Source organism: Rousettus aegyptiacus, unplaced genomic scaffold, assembly GCF_014176215.1.
Source record: "Rousettus aegyptiacus isolate mRouAeg1 unplaced genomic scaffold, mRouAeg1.p scaffold_m13_p_2, whole genome shotgun sequence".
In the NCBI taxonomy this organism is placed as follows: Eukaryota; Metazoa; Chordata; class Mammalia; order Chiroptera; family Pteropodidae; genus Rousettus; species Rousettus aegyptiacus.
This window is the reverse complement of record NW_023416295.1, coordinates 112,787,256-112,807,936: the sequence shown is the minus strand read 5'-3', so window position 1 is coordinate 112,807,936 and position 20,681 is coordinate 112,787,256. Positions and strand designations below refer to the sequence as shown.

At 33.2% G+C, this 20,681-nt stretch overlaps 1 protein-coding gene across 15 annotated transcripts in view; it reads right to left on the bottom strand.

The window, feature by feature from the left end:
• CAPS2 (calcyphosine 2) overlaps nucleotides 1-14,954 on the bottom strand; it is a 39,065-nt gene extending 24,111 nt beyond the window's left edge. For 2 of the 15 annotated variants that reach the window (XM_036237207.1, XM_036237216.1), the window contains exons 1-8: nucleotides 14,097-14,793; nucleotides 13,017-13,124; nucleotides 10,160-10,209; nucleotides 8,094-8,139; nucleotides 6,440-6,616; nucleotides 4,169-4,291; nucleotides 1,974-2,041; nucleotides 731-850 (exon numbers count right to left, since the gene is read on the bottom strand). In XM_036237207.1, coding sequence (XP_036093100.1) covers nucleotides 731-850; nucleotides 1,974-2,041; nucleotides 4,169-4,291; nucleotides 6,440-6,616; nucleotides 8,094-8,139; nucleotides 10,160-10,209; nucleotides 13,017-13,097 — 665 coding nt within the window. In that variant the 5' untranslated portion in view covers nucleotides 13,098-13,124; nucleotides 14,097-14,793. Of the gene's footprint in view, nucleotides 1-730; nucleotides 851-1,973; nucleotides 2,042-2,684; nucleotides 2,763-4,168; nucleotides 4,292-6,439; nucleotides 6,617-8,093; nucleotides 8,154-10,159; nucleotides 10,210-13,016; nucleotides 13,125-14,096; nucleotides 14,795-14,855 lie in introns of those variants that run through there. The other 13 variants (XM_016125442.2, XM_016125443.2, XM_036237215.1 and 10 more) reach the window with 13 other exon arrangements.
• Nucleotides 14,955-20,681: the final 5,727 nt, after the last annotated feature.

Below are 20,681 nucleotides of genomic sequence, written 5' to 3'. Positions count from 1 at the left end.
GATCTGTAAGAGAAGAAATTCGAGTGTTTTAGAACACTGTCTAGAGTAATTTTTTACAGCAGCAATGGGAAATTAATACATGACACCTTCATATATTTAAAGGTCTGAAAACAAAAGTTTCCAGGAAATAAGAATAAGGCAAAAAGATAAGTTACAAGAAAGTACTGCCTGAAAATTACAGCAGTTTGAAAATATAAAAAGCTACCGCAGGAATTGGTAGACTTTCTACGTCTCTTAAAGCCAAGGCTAGATGTCAACAATCAGAGAAGTTGTTGAGAAATTTAAGTGGAATGCACCAAAGGACTGTGACACTCCATCCCAACCCAAAGATTTTATAAAATTAAAAATAAATAATAATAACAATAGCTTTTAAACAACACTCACTAACTTTGAATGTATTTTATCAATGAGATTCAGCCAATACATACTGTGCACATACCAATGTCTCAGTTACTATACTGCACAGTTTATACAGGAGGAGAGAGAGGAGAGAGATAGTATCTCCTAAGGCTGTGGCCATTATTCCTAATTACAAACAGAATACGCCAGGGCAAACTTTACTCCAGTATCTTAAGGTGGAAAGAATATGAACTAAACTCCAAAATTCCACTTCTCTTCGTGTAGAAAAAAGCAAAAACAAGCAAAACCTTTCAGTTAGACACAAAATTACATTTGAAAAATACATTGATAACATATTACATCTTCATTTCATATAAGTAAGCCTACTTACTTTGTTTCATGTAAGGTTCGCTTCCTAACTCGAAGAGGTGCTATGTTTGACTCTGGAAGGATAGGAGCACTTGCTTGTTTCTCCGTGGTTACATTTTGTTCTGGATCACTGATTACAGCCCTACACAGCAAAATACAAAGTTCGACAATATAATGGAATAATAAATTGTGCTAGCATTCATATATTTGTAAACAGATGGAAAATCTCATATTCAAAATACAAATTTACACTGCTATCAGAATTGTATATTTGTCAGATATTAAATGAATAATCGCCTGGTGATGGCATGGTGGGGATGAAAACAAAAATGAAGTAAGTTCAGGAGATAATGGAAGGAGATACTTTGAAGATTGTACGTACGTACAATGATTTCAAAGAATTTACTGAAATGTATGTAGAATATCATTCTCTCTCCCACCTAATGAAACAATAACATTTTTAAAGCTAAACTTAAGTCTTATGTCTTCCTTGAAGAAGTCCTAGACTATTCCCGTTGCTTCGGAAATCCTGTATTATATACATGTTGTCACGCAATTTAGCAAAGCATGCTAAAATCTATATAGTTTTCCAGGGGTTATGAAACTTAGATTAAGTTTTACAATTATTATAGTTAGTGCCACAGTTTCCAAACTGTATACCAAGTCACTGTGGGGTGCCACAGGGAACTCACGGGGACACCTTGGGATGCTTTTAATTTTTGAGGGAAACACAGTGACATTTGGTATTTATTAAATACCACATGAATTACTTGCTCAAGGTAATTTACAGTTTCAAGAAAATATCACGTACTCTCCTTCAGTGATGTCACATCTGTGCAAAGCTGGATTTTCTACTGTCCTGTTTTAAAAAACAAGTGTCATGTGGAATAGAAAGTGAGGATGGCCACATCCTAAATGATTCTAAGGTTTGAAAGACTGTGCAGTCCCCCAAAAGTGCTTACATCCCATTAGTAAGTAAATAAGCCTATTTAAAAAGAAAGAAAAACATTTTCTTTCCATTTATGTATATAATTTTTTTCAAATGGCCATTAAGTTGTTATGAAGTAAATGGTCATTACTTGTTTAGACAAAAATACTTAAATAGAACTGATGGGTACTTCTACTGGCCTACAAGGGCTGTGAAAAAATTACTAACACACTATGAGTACATTGAACAGAGAAAGTTTGGGAACCTCTGAGTTAGTAACTTATTAATGGACCAAAGATATGGGTTGTCATGCACAAAAAAGAAATTTAACACTCACCTAGATAATTGGTCTATCATGACTTGCTCTGCAACAGTCTGCTTCTTCTTCTCAGCAACCACAATTTCCTAAAAAGAGAAAATTAAAAAAATCTCATTGCCTACTAAGCAGAATAACACTACAGTTAACACAAGAGCCCAAAATATAAACCATTCACAGTATATGAGGCTGGAACTGAATTGAAATTATTCGACCTTGTATCAAAAATCTAAAAGAACAAACAAACACCTCCTATTATTAAAAGTATAATAACTTTTTCTATGCATATAATCCATTAACACTTGATCAAAAGTAGAAGCTCCTAAGAAACCTGGAAAATTTGGGCACAATCTTTTAAATGTTACTCTACTACCGAATTTAGATTTTTGTTTGGTAGAAACTTGAGATGCATACTTCACACATCCAACTATGCCCCATATAAGGTGTATATCATTTCATATATAACTGCAGCTTGTGTTTTCTAAACTGGTGACATTTTATAATGTTGTTGCTTAGTAATAAATATAAAATAGCAATTAAAAAGTTAGAAAAACTGTGTAAATTATAAGTAAAGCAAGGTACATTTTTTTATCAAATGCGACTAAGAAAGTGGGCACTGATTAAAACATTAAAATTATATACAGAAAAGGTCAGCCTGAACGTAGATATAAAACCCAGAAAGAAGCAAAAGAGATGAGATTAATGAATATAGAGCCCATGCAGAAAGCCCACCTTGAGTGTTGACGCTTACAGTGGCTTATAGTTTGTAGGAAAGGTTAGACCTACCCTCGGGCACATTGATTTAGAGGTCTGTGAAATATAAATCATGTTAGAAGCAGAAGTCACACCGATGCAAAGAATGTAATTATATTGAAAAATGACAAGCAAACTACAAGATATGGACATAAAAACCACAGTTCACTGCTTCTGTTGTTCACTTCAGTAGTTTAAAATTAAATTAAAAATTTATCACCTAAATTTTAAATGTAAATCAATACTAATTTTTGATGCATTCAAAGTTTATTTACATCTCCTCGAAAAACGCAGATAAGTGAGTGCTACCACAATCACATGAAATGTACTTGGTAGTGAATTTAGATATATTGCCACTGATAAAGTAATTGTAAGGAAGAGATATCTGTCCAATGGGCCTTACATATTGGTGACATGCATTTCAAGTATAATCTTAGACATATCAAAAAAGCCTTATTTGGGACACTATTTTGCCTCATAAAGTACCTTCTTTATTTTTAGAATGATTCTCCTAATACTCTTTATTCTACTTAGCGTAAATATCTAAATGATAATAGGCTTAGAAAATAATGTGTATGTGTTAATAATAAAAGAATTATAGCAAATTAGCAACTTGGGATATCCACAGAAAATCAGACTATCTGGTCAAGATTGATTACACATTGCTGTCGATTCAGAAGATAGTGATTCTGGATGAGTGCGATCTAAATAATATATATTGAATTTTACCTCAGTGACAATGATAATGTGACTGGATAAATCTGCATTGCTTTGTTATTATTTAGGTTATCTAAACCAGAGTTTGCCCAACTTTTGAGCCAACACACATAGGTATTCCATCAATCCATTACAGGTGTGCCTCAGATATTAATCAACTGGGAGTATCTGGGGTGGCCAGTGGACTCCCACTTCACACGGCTTAGTATGAATTCCGCAGGACACTACAGAAATGCTGTTATCATCTATTTGTACCAGAACTGATCTAAGCAATGCTCATCAAACAATATAATTGATTCTGTAGAGAAGATAATTACCGTAGTTAATATTGAGAATCTAGAGTTTTGTTCCCTTTTCCTAGAGAAAGTTTACTTTATTCCTGTTCTTTTCTTTAACTGGTCTGAATTTCTCTAGTTTTATTAGCTTATGACTTTCAAAAAATAACTAGACTGCTTTGGTGGGGGGAACAATGCCAAATAAGCCCACTGATATAAATAGCAGCCAATTAACATTTGCAACAGTATAAACTAAATTTTTACAAACTCTCACATATTCGAGACAATTTCTCCATCATAAATAATATACCAAACATCACTCATCTGTAAAAATGAGGACTCAATTTGCACATTAACGTATGTTCACCACAGTCCAAATTCGTTGTTGAAATTTATTCGATTGTAAGTTATAGACTCTTGGAGGGCAAATTATCTCAATAATGTATCAAATAAGTAAAAACAATAACTTACAGAGTCAGATTTTCTTGTATTCTGCAGTGCATTATAAGGGTTGTCTGCATAACCCTGTTGTAAGAGGGCTTTTCTATCCAGACTTGTAAGATCATCCGTGATTTCTTCTTCTTTTTGTACATACTACATGTGAAAGCAATAAATAAACTCTCATACACATACTTAGAATACTTTTTTAACAAAATAAAGGATTATGTAACCACTGAGCACATCAGAGATTATTTGTGTAGGGGTTAACAGTAGAGACTCTGAAGATCAGATTTCTTGTTTGAACTCTTCCATTTTCTAGCTAGATGACTTCTTTGTGCTTTGGCTTACCCAGGAAAATGGAAATTAATAATAGTAACTACTTCACAAACACATACAGAAAGAGATTAAATAAGATGAGACATGTCCAACACTTATAAAAGTACCTGACAAACCATAAACATTAAATAAAACATGATTACTATTTAACTATCATTGTTCATTTGAGTCTTTATAAAGTTAATAAATGTGGGCACGCCCACTTCTTTATATAATAAAATTTAGAGGTAAAGTACTAAAAGATGGGGTGCATCTTTTGAGGAAAAAGATCCTTTGGGATCCTAAACAGATAAACACTAAATTTTTCACTGAATATAAAATGCACTTATATTCCCTTAACAAAAAAAAAGTGTCTCAATAGGATAGCACCTGCCGAAATTTAATAGATTTCAAGAGATTTTTCCCCCAGGATTTGCTCTTAATTTAGACCTTCCTTGAAAAGTCCATCTTCATACTCTACTCTGTCTTCATGACCTTTGATTGCTACATAAAATTTTGTTATACATTTGTTTGTGATCCGTTGCCTGCCTCTACTGCTGTAAGTACCATGGAGGCAGGAATCCTGACTCATTTTTATTGGAGTATCCCTGGTGCCAAGACAGGACTACGAACTGTAAGCACCTGACAAACATCTATTCAATGAATGAATGACAAATCTTGTTTAAATATTAACTATTGGGAAATCAATTTATGAAGACATCTTCTATTTTTATTTATTTACTTGCTAATATATTTGTCAGATTTTCTTTTGTTCCAGCTTGTTTTTTTAACCTTACAAAAGGGAAACGGTGACATTACCACATGATATCTCAAATTTTACCTCCTCAAACCAGACTTGCTTGTGGTCTTCCCTACCCTTCCAATTGCTCAGGCCAAAAGCCTTAGAGTCATTCTTCATCCTCTCTTTCCCCCAAGCCTACAACCAATCCATTAGTAAATATTTTCAGCACTTCTTTCAAAATCTATCCAGAGTCTTACAGATGCAAAAGGGGTGTGAAATACTCCTGCCAATTATTATACATACTAGATTATTATATTTGCATACATTGTTTGGATCTGAGAAATTCATTTTAATATAAAGAAAACTTAATAATCTCATAACTTTTGTTATTCTTTCAACTAAACATCATGTAATTTAGTTAGTTCTAGATAATTCCTACATGGATTAGGAAAAATAGGTGATATGCCACACCTACTTATAAATTAATTTTTTTCTTACCTATTGGAAAGTGATAAGCGAATACAACTATCAAACTTCCCTGAAAATACATTACTCTTATAAAAAGTTAACTGCATCAAGATTTGTATTCAACTGTTCTCTTCTTTATGGCCAGTCATATCATAAAACTGTTTCCAAAATTTTATTTCCAAAATTCGCAATTTTTTCTGTAAGCTTATGAAAAGCCATTAGATGTTTTATGTTTACTTTGCTCTTATAGTCACAAATGGTGAATTTATACCTAAGTAATACTAAATGAAAGTGTAAAAATTTTAACAATTCATGATATTAAAAAACATCTCCCAAAATGAGATAGAACACAATTATAGAGTAATGACAGTTTTAGAATAAAACAGCATCACAGGAAAGTCTGAAACCACTTTTCAGCTTAATATTTAGACTATGAGCTCAAGAGTCAAGACAGCTACATCGAAAACAACTATATCATACAATGTCTTAATTTCGATCCAAGGCAAGTGAAAAATTTCCAACAGAGAAAACATGATTAGGTCATATGACTAGAGTTTTCACATCCAAAAACTGTGATAATAACCCTTTTGGGCTATTGTGAAAAATAAACTAGTTAATGTAAGTAAAATCCTTAAAATAATCCCTGGCACATAAAAATAAATGTTAGCTATTATACCTATTATGATTAACAGGAAGACACAGTAGACAAAAAGATGTTTCTATCATGAGTGGGCATTTTAAATTTCGTTCAAATTTTATAAAACATCATACATTACCTTGTCACCTATCTTGTTTCTTGGAGACTGTTCATGTGTGATATTTGATTTTGTCTTTTCTGCTTTTCTCTGACTATACCATTTATATCCTTCTTTCATTTCAGTCTTGTATTGCTCATATTTTAGTTTATATTTGCCTGCTGATGACAGCGAATTTTCAGGTATTATGTCCTCCTTCTAAAGGTAAAAGAAAAAGTATGCAATCCACCAGAAAAAAATCAAAATATTAATTTTTCTTATTAACATTAATGAGTTTATCACTTACCTTAGCATTTATGCCTAAAAGATAGACTATGATATCTATCTTCTAAATAGGAGATAGTTAAAATATTTAGCTGTAAAGCATCATGGAGCAATCAGAGCAGACAGAACTGCTCAGAATGGGCAGTGGACTTAAATACTAGTCATAGTCAGCCTGTGCCTTGTTTCCTAATAAAATTCAGTCCCGCTTCTAAAATAATTTGCAAGGACAAAAAACTTTTCTTTCTTTTTAGGAGTTTTAGATAGGCCTATTTTCCCTGCCCCAGGAAAAACTTCATTGTTAATCAGTTCTTCCAGAATAGTAAGAATTAGAGATCACTAATACTGAGAAGCACTGGTTGCCACTTCTAGAATATTAAGATGTTCTCTCTTCTGGCATTATTTGGTTCCCTTCTGCATTTCCATAGGAGTGAGAGACAATGGAGACAGGAGGTAAGAGAAATCTAAAAGAAGTGTTAAGCAAACACATATTGGCCCAGAGAGAGACAGCCACTCCAAAAGGAATATAAAGCCAGTACAACCATTAAAAACTGTTGATATTATCCAAGTTTAACACAAAGGAGAAAGAGGAGGCAAAGCTTCAGTGAAAACTATTGCCTGATACAGATTAGGGTACTACTGGTGCGTTTTATCCAAAATGAGACTGAGGAGAACCAGAATAGGGCCAGTTACATGAGAAAGACTAGCCAAGACAGAAAAGCAAGTCCTAACTCATAGATTACTGGTCAGAACTTGTGTTCATAACATGAAATAAAACACTATATATGGTGTGAAGTAGAAATATGTTCCAAGGAGATAACTTGGAATTAGTAGAGTTACTTATTTATTCCACAGTATACTAGCAGCCTAAAGTAGGAGTCATGTTTCCAAAAGACCCATCTTAAATTTTTCAGCTAGCAAGATCTGATCTAATAGTTTGCCATAATGTTTAAATTCCTAGATTTCCTACTAGAATAAATGTGTACTTTACCAATTTTGCAAGGCATTTTAAAAATATCGTTCTATGGGAGGAAAAAAATGTAAAACAAAGTAAAATTATTTTACCAACATTATTATTTGGGATGTTAATATATAAAATGCTTAGACCAGACAAAATATAGACTGAACATAATGAAATTTCTGGATTAAATATAACGCTAAAATGCAAACTATGATTCTGAATGATGATAATAAGAAATAAATACTAACCATTTAATTTAGATGATGCTGAGTATCTGGTATTTGACATAATGTGACCCAATCAAGAGATGAATTTCGTGGGTCAAAATGAATATGCGCTGTACTAAGTGGAATATATAAAAAATCACCTTAAAAATAAAATTAAATACTTACTATATGCTATATATAATATTGTGTTCAAATGTTATTATATTAAATACCAAGTAAAAATTACCTCATCATCGGAGTCAACAAGGCTTCCCAAATCAAGTTGTGGGACCCTGAAAGAAATAATCTATGCATCTCATAATTTTAAAAATGAGACATTGTAATAGTTTCAAATCATATATACTGGATTTTCTATAAAAAAAGTACACTGAAGCCAGTTGTGTACCAGTGCCTACCATCTGTGATAAGTTTCTGTTCAACGTTTGGTGTTTTTTGAGCTATTAACAAAATATTTTTTTTAAATAAAATTATATACACTTATAATGAAATAAGTTATATTTCAACAATGGTAATAACTATATCAGAAATTTAATCAGTGGGGTTAATTAATGAAGTTTTAATGCTTTATATTCTTCTATCATATGATCTTTGAACTAACTCTCTTCCAGTATAGGAAATGATAATTTTTTTAGGCCTTAAGCTATGCCCTATACAAAAAATCTTATATAATGGTTAAGAACAGTATTTATAACATTTAAAAGCTTAAGCCAAATTAAGACTTCACTTGGCAATAGCTTTGTCACTTTGGGCAAATCACATAACTTTTATCGATCTTGACTTCTTCGTCTGTTAAATAAAGATGGCAGTGCCTTTTAGAAAAAAAGAAAAGAACAAAGGTAATAAATACTCAAAAGTCATCACTTCTTAATAATTTTATTGTACTTCACTATTATCTGTGTCCCAGATGTTATTCATATCTTTGTATCTGTGTGGTAATATAATAGCATGCATCTCTTTCCCCATCTGTGTTCACCGATATTACATCAATAGCTTGAAATCAATCACAGTGGGATTATTTACACAGAAATGGGTAAATGCTATGAATCAGGACTTGATTTATTACTTTGTTGATTTCTGAGACTTAAAAAGAGGGTGGAGAAAATGTCAACAGTGCATATTAAACCTAAAAATGTATCATGTCTTAACTGTCACATCGTGAATAACAAAAAACTAAGGAACTATTATTGCTCCAGTATTCAAAACTACCTCTTGAGACAGCAAAGAAATCTCTCACTTTGTGCTACAACAAATGAAAATATCAACCAACATTCATGCTGGAACTACACTCGTTCATCAATTGCAACCATAGCTTAGCTACAGATACAGAAGTTCAGCAAAAAAAAAAAATACAGAAATTTTTCTGTGACAATCTATTGGCTATATGGAATTTACAATGAAAAGCTTATGTATTCTATTAGTATTTGTAAGTTGCTTACTATATATCCTTTATAGCAGTAAAATTTATAATCGACTTAAAATATACTTAAGCTTATCTATAATTAACAATTAGAATTTATAATAAATTTAAAGTACACTTTCGGAAAAATGTTATGTTGATAACATTCACCAGTGCACAATTGATGGCCATCACAAACTCAGTATCTAGTGCTTCCACCTGGATCTATTGTTGTCTAGATGAGCATACAGGTATCTATTATGCAGAACCACAAGAAATTGCCAATATTTGCCCATTTTTAATCTATAAAAATGTCAATTTCATGTGGCTCAGCCTAAGTTTTTGATTTCTATTTCTGAGAAACTCGGTAATCTAAAATACTTGAAAGAATATAAAAATCACATCCTTCCAAATTTTAAAAGGGAAAAATGTGAAGTATAAAATGAATGTCTTCTAGTCCAAAATAAAATCATTTTAATAACATTGATAAAACTATCATATTCTTCAAGGTAAAAGTACAGATAAAGTTCCCATCAAATTCATTTTGACTATCCTAGTTATAAAATGAAAATTCATAGATATTCTTAAATAAATGCACTTAGCTGAATATTCTAAATAAAGCAACATTAAACTTTTTCAAGAAAATATATTAATAATGTTAAATAAAATAAAATAAACAAGAGAAGTATTACCCTTAATCCTACTATACTATCACAAGAGCCACTTTAATTTTGGCACAGTAATTTTCAGGCCATCCATATTCATATAAATTTTTCTGTGGTTCACAATTATAACTATATGTCTATAACTTTGCCTTCTTTTTTTTTTTTACTTGTCAGTGCATTATATAAATATTTGCCCATTATACAGCTCAAACATGAAGAAATGTAACTTACACAGGTAGACAAGGATTCTGCATTGTCCATGATTTGGAAGTCCATTCTTCCTTCAATTAAAAAAAAAGAGTCAGTACACATATACCCTTTATTTTTACTTTAAAAAATAAGCAATGAGTCAATGCAATAAATCTAATTATAACTTTTCTCAGTAACTTTTATATAATAAATATTTATTAAGCCCTTTACGTCCTTGAGACACAGAACTAGGATGATAAGCAACATAGATAATGCCTACCCACATAGCACTCTATCTGCTGGAGAAGACATTTACTCAAACAATAAAATGAAAAGTAAACTGTATGATAGAATAGCTAAACATAGCGTGTGTACCCAGCTTACTCTAGGGAACTGAGGAATTCTATACAAAAACAAAACAGTAACCTTTAAATGGAGTTCTGAAGGATAAGTAGGAGTTAGCCAGATGAACAGAGAAGGGAGAAAAATCGCTTCAGCCAAGAGGAACAATGCGTGCTGAAGTAGTATACATGTCACTATAAATTTGTTTACTCCTATAAAATGTAGAACATAAAGATTGAACTCTAATATAATCTATGAACTGTGATAGGGATGTGTTATGTCAGTTCATCAGCTGCAACAAATGTACCACTTTGGTGGGGGAGGTTATTAATGGGGGGAGGCTATTCATGTGTGGTATCAGGGGGTATATAGGAAATCTCTGTACTTTCCACTGAATTTTGCTATGAACCTAAACTGTTATAAAGAATAAAATCTATTAAAAAAAAAAAGACACGATATAAATAATCCAACATTTTAAATAAAAGGCCAGGTGGTAAATATTTTTGGCTTCATGGGCGGAGGAGTCTCTGCTGCAACTACTCCCTCCACCCTGCTGTCATGAGAATACACAGATAATTCATAAATAAATGAGTATGGCTGTGTTCTAATAAAACTTTATTTACAGAAACAGCTGTGCCATAGTTTGCTAACCCCCGAGGCAAGGGATTTATAAACTATAATTTATCCTTACTTAGGGTTGGTTAGCACAATTTCATATTCTGGATTGGCCTGAGGATTTATAGACTAATTTATATTTATTCTGGATTGGCTACCACCAAAATGGCTTCAATATTTTTATAATGGTATGTATACTGTTTTTGCAAACCTTTTATTATGAGTTATTTCTACATTACTACTTTAAATGATCATTTTTATATCCATATAATATTCTAGCTAAAGGTTGTAGCATAATTTATGTAATATTCCTCAATTGCTATATATTTTCCATATTTGATTCACTATTTAAAAAAATACTTAAAAAAATCCTTTTTTTTTTCACTTGGCTTTTTCTAGATTTTGGATTATTCCCATAGAACAGATTACCAGAAATGAAATTATACTTGCATTAAATAATTTGACAACTTTTGTAGTTCAATACACACTGCCAATCTCATTTCTAAAAATGTGGTACCAATTTATAATTCAGCAGCTCTAGTTCTATCTTCAATTCACATTTTCCCTTAATTTAATAGAGGCATAAAGGTAAATCATTACATTAATTTTCATTCCCTTAATTATTAGTGGTCTGAACAGCTTTTTATTATTATTATTATTTCCTACAAGTATCTATCAGTTGATGTTTGTAATGATATTTGAAGCATTAAGTACCACTTTACAAAGTTTATGTATTATTTTTTGCTTTTAATTCTAGCTTTTAGAACATGCTAGAAATGGGGCTAATAAATACAATATTGATACTTTGTTGATAAACTCTAAGAAACAATAACCTAGATATCCGATATTATTTTTTTCTTAAGGAATAAGATTTCTAAAATAAACATGAACTTGTCCCCCAAAACTAGACCTTCCTAATAGGGAGATAAAGGCATTAAGACTTAAAGAAAGATATATCTGGACAGAAAAAGTTAATTTTAGAAATCATTTTTTAAGAGCTTAAACTTCGAGCTTTTCCTAGCAACCAGGAAAAAAGTTGAAGCCTCAATAATATAATAACAAATCAGTGGGAAGACTGTAATACTGTACTTGATATTTTGGCTAATAAGAAAGGTTGCTGTGATGCAAATTATTAGAGAATTCAGATTTAAGCCATAATATTGTGAACCATAAGATCCTCAAAGCACCAACTCATTCAAATATGAAAGATGACTGAACACAGAGCTAAGAATACAGAGCTCGAAGTCAGAACTGAAGTTCAAACTCCTGGCAAATCGCTTAATCTCTAAGAGTCTCAGTTCCTCCATCTAAAAAAAGGTTAAAAATAATACCTACCTCAAAGATTTATTGTAAGAATTAAGTGATATAAGTTCTTGAAATATTTATTATGGTTACTGACAAGCATAAGCATTCAATATTTGGAAAAAGAATAGCAAGGAAATATACATCCTTTTTATGTATTTCTAAACTAAAATTTATGTCCACCTAATTATGTGGTAGATACAAGAACAAAGTAGCTTTAAACGTGTACTTCACTTAATCTATGATATACACAAAAGTGAAATTATGAAGGGTGGGAAGAATAAAAGTCCTAATAATAGAAGCCTAAGTTCTCTTACAATCTGGCTAACACAAAATATAAATTGATATTTTTACTTCTTTCTACTATTTTTACATTTTTATATTTTCTGCAGACATACACAGATGTGTTTTAAATAATCATAAGAAAACATTAACGACAATCTTAATTTTTAAAAATAAAGCTAATTCAAGCAGGATCAATTTTCAAGTAATGATTATCTTCAAGTTTAGTGGTTCAATTCTTCAAAGCATGGAAGTATTAATCTTAAATATTTGTGAATATAAGCAGTCATAAAAATATGAAGAGTTAAAATTATTCCATGAATCATTCTACAAGAGAGGAATTCTATAGTACACATACTTGCAACGGCTTCTTTTTTCCAGAGAATGACTGAATTTGATTCCTAGGAGAAGTGGCAATTCCTTTAACCTCTAAGTCCATCAAGTTCACGTATTTATGAGCAGTATACTTCGAAAAAGATAAAATATATAAAAGATAACAATTCTTGCTCTAATTTTAAATGTCTTACAAATTACATAATAATGCAACATGGGAAGAAATCACATGGGCCATCGCTTTTACTTTTGTCTCCACTATTTGTGGAGAAATTACAATATGTGAGATATTTGTGGGGCAAATACTAGTCTGAATAATGACCCCCCCCCAATATATCCATCACAAGGTCCTAATCATCAGACCTTATGAATATGTTACCTTCCTTTACATAAAGGACTTTTCAGATGTGATTAAGTTAAACATTTTGAGATGTGGGGGTTATCCTGGTTTAGTCTAGTAGGCCCAATGTAATCGCCAGGGTTCTTAGAAAAGGGACACAGGATGATCAGAGTGAAACAGAGAAGATGTAAGGATGGGAGCACAGGTCAGAAAGGAACAAAGGTGCTATGCAGCTGGCTTTGAAAATGGAGGGAGAGGTCATGAGCAGCCTCAAGAAGCTAGAAGAGGCAAGGAGGGGATTCCTCCCTAGTGCCTCCAGAAGGAATACAGCTTTATCAACACCTTGATTTTATGTCTGACCTCTAGATCTGTAAGACGAGAAATCTGTGTTGTTGTTTGCTTGTGATCATGGATTGTATTTGCCATGATGATTAGTGGCCAACAAACCCAAGTTGAGACAAGAATGTTGAACAATCAGCTAGGTGATTTTCTCTACACATCAGCCACACAACTATTTATATTTTAGTAACTACTAAGCCACTTCAAATCACTATAGGTCATTTTAAACTACTATAATTCATTTGCAAATAATACAAACAACAAAATTTAAACCCTCAGATTTCCAGGTCCGCCTGTGTAGTGTCTGTCTCTGCCCAAACTGCTGCAACTCATGAGAGGTTACTACGAGCATGCAATGAACATTGCTAACAACAGATCCAAGTCTACCATAGTATCCTTAGTGCTACCAAAATGGAGTAAACTTACCTCCCACTTTTCTCATTTTTTTTAAAAGGATGATTATTTCCAGTTCCAATTATCATTACTTCTCTCTTGACCAGTGATATTAGTGATTAGACTGTTGCATATATCAAATCAGAATGTGATGAAAAGCAAAGAATAAGGTGATCAAATCCAACCCATAATCAAAGGGCAAAGGAAGAGATTTGTAAACACTGTTTAGTATTTAAGCTTCAAGCAAGCGGGGACCAAGTCTATCTCAGAGCTCAGGTGATAACAGACCCAGGTATCTGAATTGAACCTGAGGGCATTCCTAAAAGCCGAGATTATACTTCCAGACGATGTACTAGATAAAACAAATGCTCCACTCTCTTCCGATCTGGGATTCATGAACTGCGGTGGGACACCAGGGACAGCCAACCTGACCTGACCCAACAAGCAGGGTAAAGACCAGGTCCGGAGTGGTAGGATAGAACGATATAAACTGGGGCGATTCCATGGAGAACCCTCTTGAGCCAGCTGGAAAAAACAGGACAAGCTGGAAAGGGACAGCTCCCAGCAAAGGTTCAGGCCAACTCGGGCCTGCGTCTGCAGGTTGCCTGGCAACAGGAGCCTCCGCACTGGGCCTCCAGCTCTTCTCTCACTTCCAGGTAAAAGAATCTAGTCCGCCCAAATCTCTCACTCCATCCACGCCACCCCTCACCCCCAAAGTGAGTGGGCCCTTTCTCCTCGTCCCCCGCCCGCTCCAAAGGTGACCCTGCAGCCAGCCCCCTCAAAGCTACTCACGGGAGAGCCCTCCGTGAATAACTAGCAGCGCCCTTCGGTGCCTCTCCCTGGGACCAGCTCTGCGGCGCCTCTAAACCCCGGCGAGGAGCTGGAGCGGAATCACTCATTGGCTCTTCTCCCGCCCAGAGAGAGTTCCAAAGCCCGACCCAGATCCACGGCGGAAGTATAATTCTTCATTTAAGTGAATTCGATTTAACATATTTTACAGAGCTCTACCAGTTGTCAGCTCCCAGATAGGTGTTTTGATGGGAAAAATTTTTTAAGCATAAGTTCTCAAAAAGCTTGCAATTATTTAAAAAGACAAGACTGCAGTATAGTATGATAGAGATATACAAACATATAAATATTACTTTAAAATGTGTGCACATAAACACATATGCATATATATAACATATTACATATGACTATATAATATATATGGCTACAAATTAAAATACATATATAGTGGGAACAGGCCTAGGAAGCAGGAAACCTCCATTTCATTCTTTGCTCTGCACACAGTGTCTTTGGATATCAATTCCTCATCAATAAAAGGAAAGGTCTGGTTTGAGATATTTCTAAGGTTCCATTCCACTCTAATACGCTGTAACTTCCCTGAATTACACAGCCAAGTGTCAGATACCCAAACTAGAACTAAAATCTTATGAAGCCTAATCCAGTTCTCTTCCCACAAAATCAAGTTGTTTATCTAAACTGCATTTGGAGCCAGGTTTAAAGTAAAAAAAAAAAATACAGTTTTACAGCATAAAAATAGTTATCTGTGGGTATAAGGTGATCTTATTTCTTCTGTCTCTTCCCTGTGCTCCATAAAATTCACATACCCAATAACGCTACCCAGAAAGAAAAGCAAAAACAAACTGAAAAAAAAAAAAGCAGGAGTGAAACAAAAAACTAAACTTCAACTTTAAAAAAATTATCAAGAACCTTAAATTCTAATGCCCAGCTGACCTTGCCTATTCCACAAATAGATATTCAAGGAATGAAATGCCCTTGTATATTCCTAGCACTTATGCTTAGTATGCCAAAATTACTTCAGGATGTTTGAATATAGTTCTTTAAGCCATTAGTAACATGGTCTAAATAAAACACATTTGTTCAATGCAGACAGCGTGTTAAAACGACTATTTATAAAAGCAATGATCTTATATTATGTGTTGATTATATAAATTTTACTTTCTTGCCAGTTTTCAAAATATTCATTTCTCTACAAAAGATCTGTAGTTATTATAGCCAATTAGTTTCTATATACATAAAATTAAACTAAATTAGCTTTATGTTAACCTATAATATTTGCAGTACAAAATAATTTTTATTTGAAGCTTAACAAACATCCATTGAACACCTACTATCTGCACATATCCAACATTAGAAAAAGTAAAAATATATGAGCCTACTTCAGTATTATTTTTTAAACTATCGATTGAGTCTAAAATATTTATCGACCTGCTAGTATAAGAAGAATAAGATTTTGTTTCTAAAGAAGCTCAAAGTTTTATACAACATTATTAGAAAGTTAAAGAATGCTCATTTCTTCAATAATTCATTCAACAAATATATATGGAGGGCAAGAGGGTTCAGTGTCTGCTTTAGGTGCTATAGATATATAGCAGTGAAGAAAATAAAGCCACTGTTTTAATGAAGGTTACAATCTAATAGAGTCACCAAATGTTAAATAAATAATATAATAATGTCAGGTAACAGCTAATGCTATGAAGAAACATTTAAGACATTAAAGGAATAGACGCTGACAGGTGGGGGGTTCCATGATCAGATATGGCTTCACTGACTAGAATCCTGAGGACAAACTGAACAGCAAGGGCAAAAGGTCTGAGAAGAAAGAATCGTTGTAAGCGTAAGTCCAGGGAACGTAGGACAGGGGCAAGAGATTAGTCACAGTCAGGTTAGGTAGTGTCTTGCAGGCCATACCTAGCACTTCAGATTTTATAAGTGTGATAGTGAGTCATTACAGGGTTTTGAAAAGATGGGGGGCTTATGTTTTAAAAGAAATAATCTGGCCATTCTATGGAAAATAAATTATAATGAAGCAAGAACAAATACAGAGAAACTGAGTAGAAGAATGTCACTGCCTTTGTTCCAGCAAGAGATGATGGCAGCTCTAACCAGGATGTAGTCTGCCCACAGAATAAGAAGCAGCATTTGGAGTCAGGATATATTTTTAAAGTAGAGCTAACAGAATTTATAAATTGATTGAATGTAGTGTATGAGGGGAAAAGAAAAAAAGGTAATAACATAGGCTCACGAAGTGTTAGGAAGGGTAAGACAGTATGATGGTTAATTTTATGTGTCAACTTGGAGAGACAGTGGCGACCAGTTGTTTATTCTAACATAAGTCTAGATGCTTTGTGAGGATAATTTTAGATGTGATTAACATTTAAATCAATAAACTTTGAGTAGATTATTATCTATACTGTGGGTGGAAGTCAATCAGTTGAAGACCTTAAGAGCAAAGGCTGAAGTTTCTCAAAGACGGGATCCTGCCTCCAGAGGGTAACATGGAAATTTTGCCTGAGTTTCTAGGCTTCAGGCTCAAGACTGTAACATCAGCTGTTACTGGAATCCTCAGCCTGTCGGTTTGCCCTACAGATTTTGGACTTGCCAGCCCCCACAAGTGTGTGAGTCCGTTCCCTCAAAAACACTGCCATTGTGTGTGGGTGTGTAGGTGTGTATGTGTATGTATATATGTGTGTATAAAGGGGGCCGTGGAGGTATATGTTCTCTTGTTTCTTTTTCTCTGGATAACCCTGATATATACAGGGGGGGAAATAAAAAAATAAAGTAATCACATATAAAAACCATGAGATAATTTAATGGTAAAAGATTCTTCGAAAATGGGAGAATTCATAAAAGGAACTGACATTTGATTAGAGTCTTAAAAGATTCATTTATTAATTCATTCATCAAATATTAAACTCCTCTATTTAGATGCTGGGATTACAGTAATAAAAATAATAATAAATAATAATAAGTATGTCTGTGTCATTGGCCTCACATTCAATTGAGAGGAGAGGCGTTAACAACGTAAAGTAAATTACATCATAAAAGGTGAAGATAAGGGTTATAGAGAAATACACAGCAGAAAAGGGTCGATAAGAAGTGATAGGTGTAGGATGAGTAATATGAATATCATAGTCAGGTATTTTGAAAAGATGTAATTTGAGTAAATATTTGAAAGAGCTTATGAATGAGCCACGTAGCATTCTGGGGGAAATAAGTTCTAGGTAAACAAAACAAAAGCAAACATCTTGAAACAAGAGCACCTTGCCTTTTTCAAAGAACAAAGAGGCCTGAGTGTCTGAAAAAAGAAGGGGAGAGAAGTAGGAGATGAGATCAGAGACAGGCCCTCTTGTATGAGGTCTGAGATATAATCTTATTTTTCTAAAAGATTTTTCATATATAACTCTTCATCTAGAATTTATTTTGGTGTAAGGAAAAGAATGAGATCAAATCTTATATTTTTACATAGAAATAAGTTATTACCAGAGAATATTTATTAAAAAGTCCATATTGTCTAACTCAACAGAAATGCCATCTCTATAATACATACCACTTCTGGGATGGGTATGTGAATACTTCTTGGCTCTTTATTCTCTTTATTTTATCTATTTGCTGTTGTTCCAAGAGCTAAGGCTTATAGTTCATAGTCTCTGACCACAAATGTAATGAAATTTAATCAATAACAAAAAAAGGATAAAAAATACATTTGGAGAAATTAAACAACACACTCAGTAAATCAAAGAATAAGCCTTAAGGAAATTATATAATTTATAACTGAATAGCAATAAAATCAGTACACTCTCGATCCTTGAGTTGCAGCTAATGTCATAATTCATGAACATTAATAACCTTAAATACGTGTATAAAGAAAGAAAAAAAGAAAACCCCATTCTGATTCTTGACCTCTATTGGGTTAATTAAATATCCTTCATCTGTCATTATTCCTTTACTTGTTTGAGATTCCTTTCTTTTAAGTTATTCTTAAATTATTAACATGTGCGCATCACATGAAGTCAAAAAATACTCAATATCTTTATCATTATCTTCTCCTAGCAATTCAAGGACCTTAGACTAGTTCAGGTATAATTACTAAGGTCTCCCATTTTCCACATAATTTTTGCCTAGTATTATCGTTCTACCTTCTATTTAATTTTCCTTAAACACTTCCTCCAGTATCAACATACTTCCCTCTTGCATCCCCTTCAAGTATTTGCTTAAAAGTCACTTTCTCAAAGACATCCACACTGATCACCCTATTTGAAATCAGTATCTGCCACGCCCATCTCTACACGTACACACTGTTCCCAAACTCCTTAGCCTGGATTTATTTTTTCTATAGATATTATCACTGTTTTATTTTATACTATAGAATTTATTTATTATGATTATCATTTATTGTCTGTCTCCCTTCACTAGAATTCCAGAAAGGTAGATTACTTTGTTTTGTTTTTTTATGGTTATAACCTAAGCACCAAGAAGAATGCCTGGTAAATAGCAGACACTCAAAATATTTAGTATGCTAAAGACTATATATGATCACTCTGACTTCTGTCTTGAGAATAGACTACAGGAAGTTAAGAATGGGAGCATAAAGATTCATTAGGAAGCCATTGCAATTATCCATGAAATCAAGGAGGCGTCATTTCGAACAGAGAACTGTGGTCAAGGTCTGAAAATATAAAGACAAAGCCAACAGAATTTACTAAGGCACCAAAGCCTTCCAAGTTTGAGGCCTGAGCAATCAGTTAAAAAGATGAAACTAACATTAACTGAGATAAGGTTGGGATTGGGGTGTGAAATATCAGAAGCTCAGTTTGGACTAAGTATGTAATGCTAATGTCACATGCACTATAATTCTCCACAAACCGATAGTAGACCAGAAATGTTTTTTCTATTGCTCAGTAGAATTTCCATTAGGACCTTTAAATTTTTCCTCATTTTATAATTTAGTTTCCTGATTTCTAAAAAAATGACTACTTACATCATTTTTTTTTGGTAGATAGCTCAATTGACTAGAGTATTCAGTAGCTATAAATATGTGCTCACTTAAATACCACTATAAATAACTTCAAATCACGAAAAAAAATTATTTATTTGAAACATAGATATATACTGAAAATGTCATTTAATATCACAGGAAAAAATGTGGGTTATTATTGAATAACAGGATAACGGATATAATGGGTTTAAAACATTAAGCCAATGAAGTTGATTTATATTCCAATGTAAGTAAAATAAGCAATCAAATGCATTTCGTCCCAGTTTTTAGCATACCAGCTCAAGTAGTCTTTATCTGAAGTTTCCTAGTCTCCAAAAAGGTAGGTCTGTTCCAAACTTATATATCAAAAAGAGAAGATTTTTGTGAAAAGAAACTATTTGGGTACACTTTCCATGTGTCTACTTTTATCTTTCTAGGCAATCGGTCTCTTCAGATAAGAAAACAAGAAAATCTTTAACAAAATTATAATTTAGGATCACACTATATCATCGCTGTATCTCCAATCTCTGAGGAAACAAGCAATAGAATGCTTGTTTATTAGTTTATTTAAAATAGTAAAAAAGTTATACATGAAAGCTGAGTCTATGAAATAAATATATAGTGTTTTGCACAGGCCTGATCCATTGTCAGCATATGATACATGTGATTTTACATTAACACTGTGCAGCCTCCATGTTTCAATCTAGATTACAATCCAAGCGCCCTTCCCAGTGCTTCTAGATTGAGTCCACAGAAAAAACCTTCTGGATAGTTAAAACTCTGTAGCAGAGGACAACTCAAGGCAACTTCTATCACCTGATCTGCCTCCCACA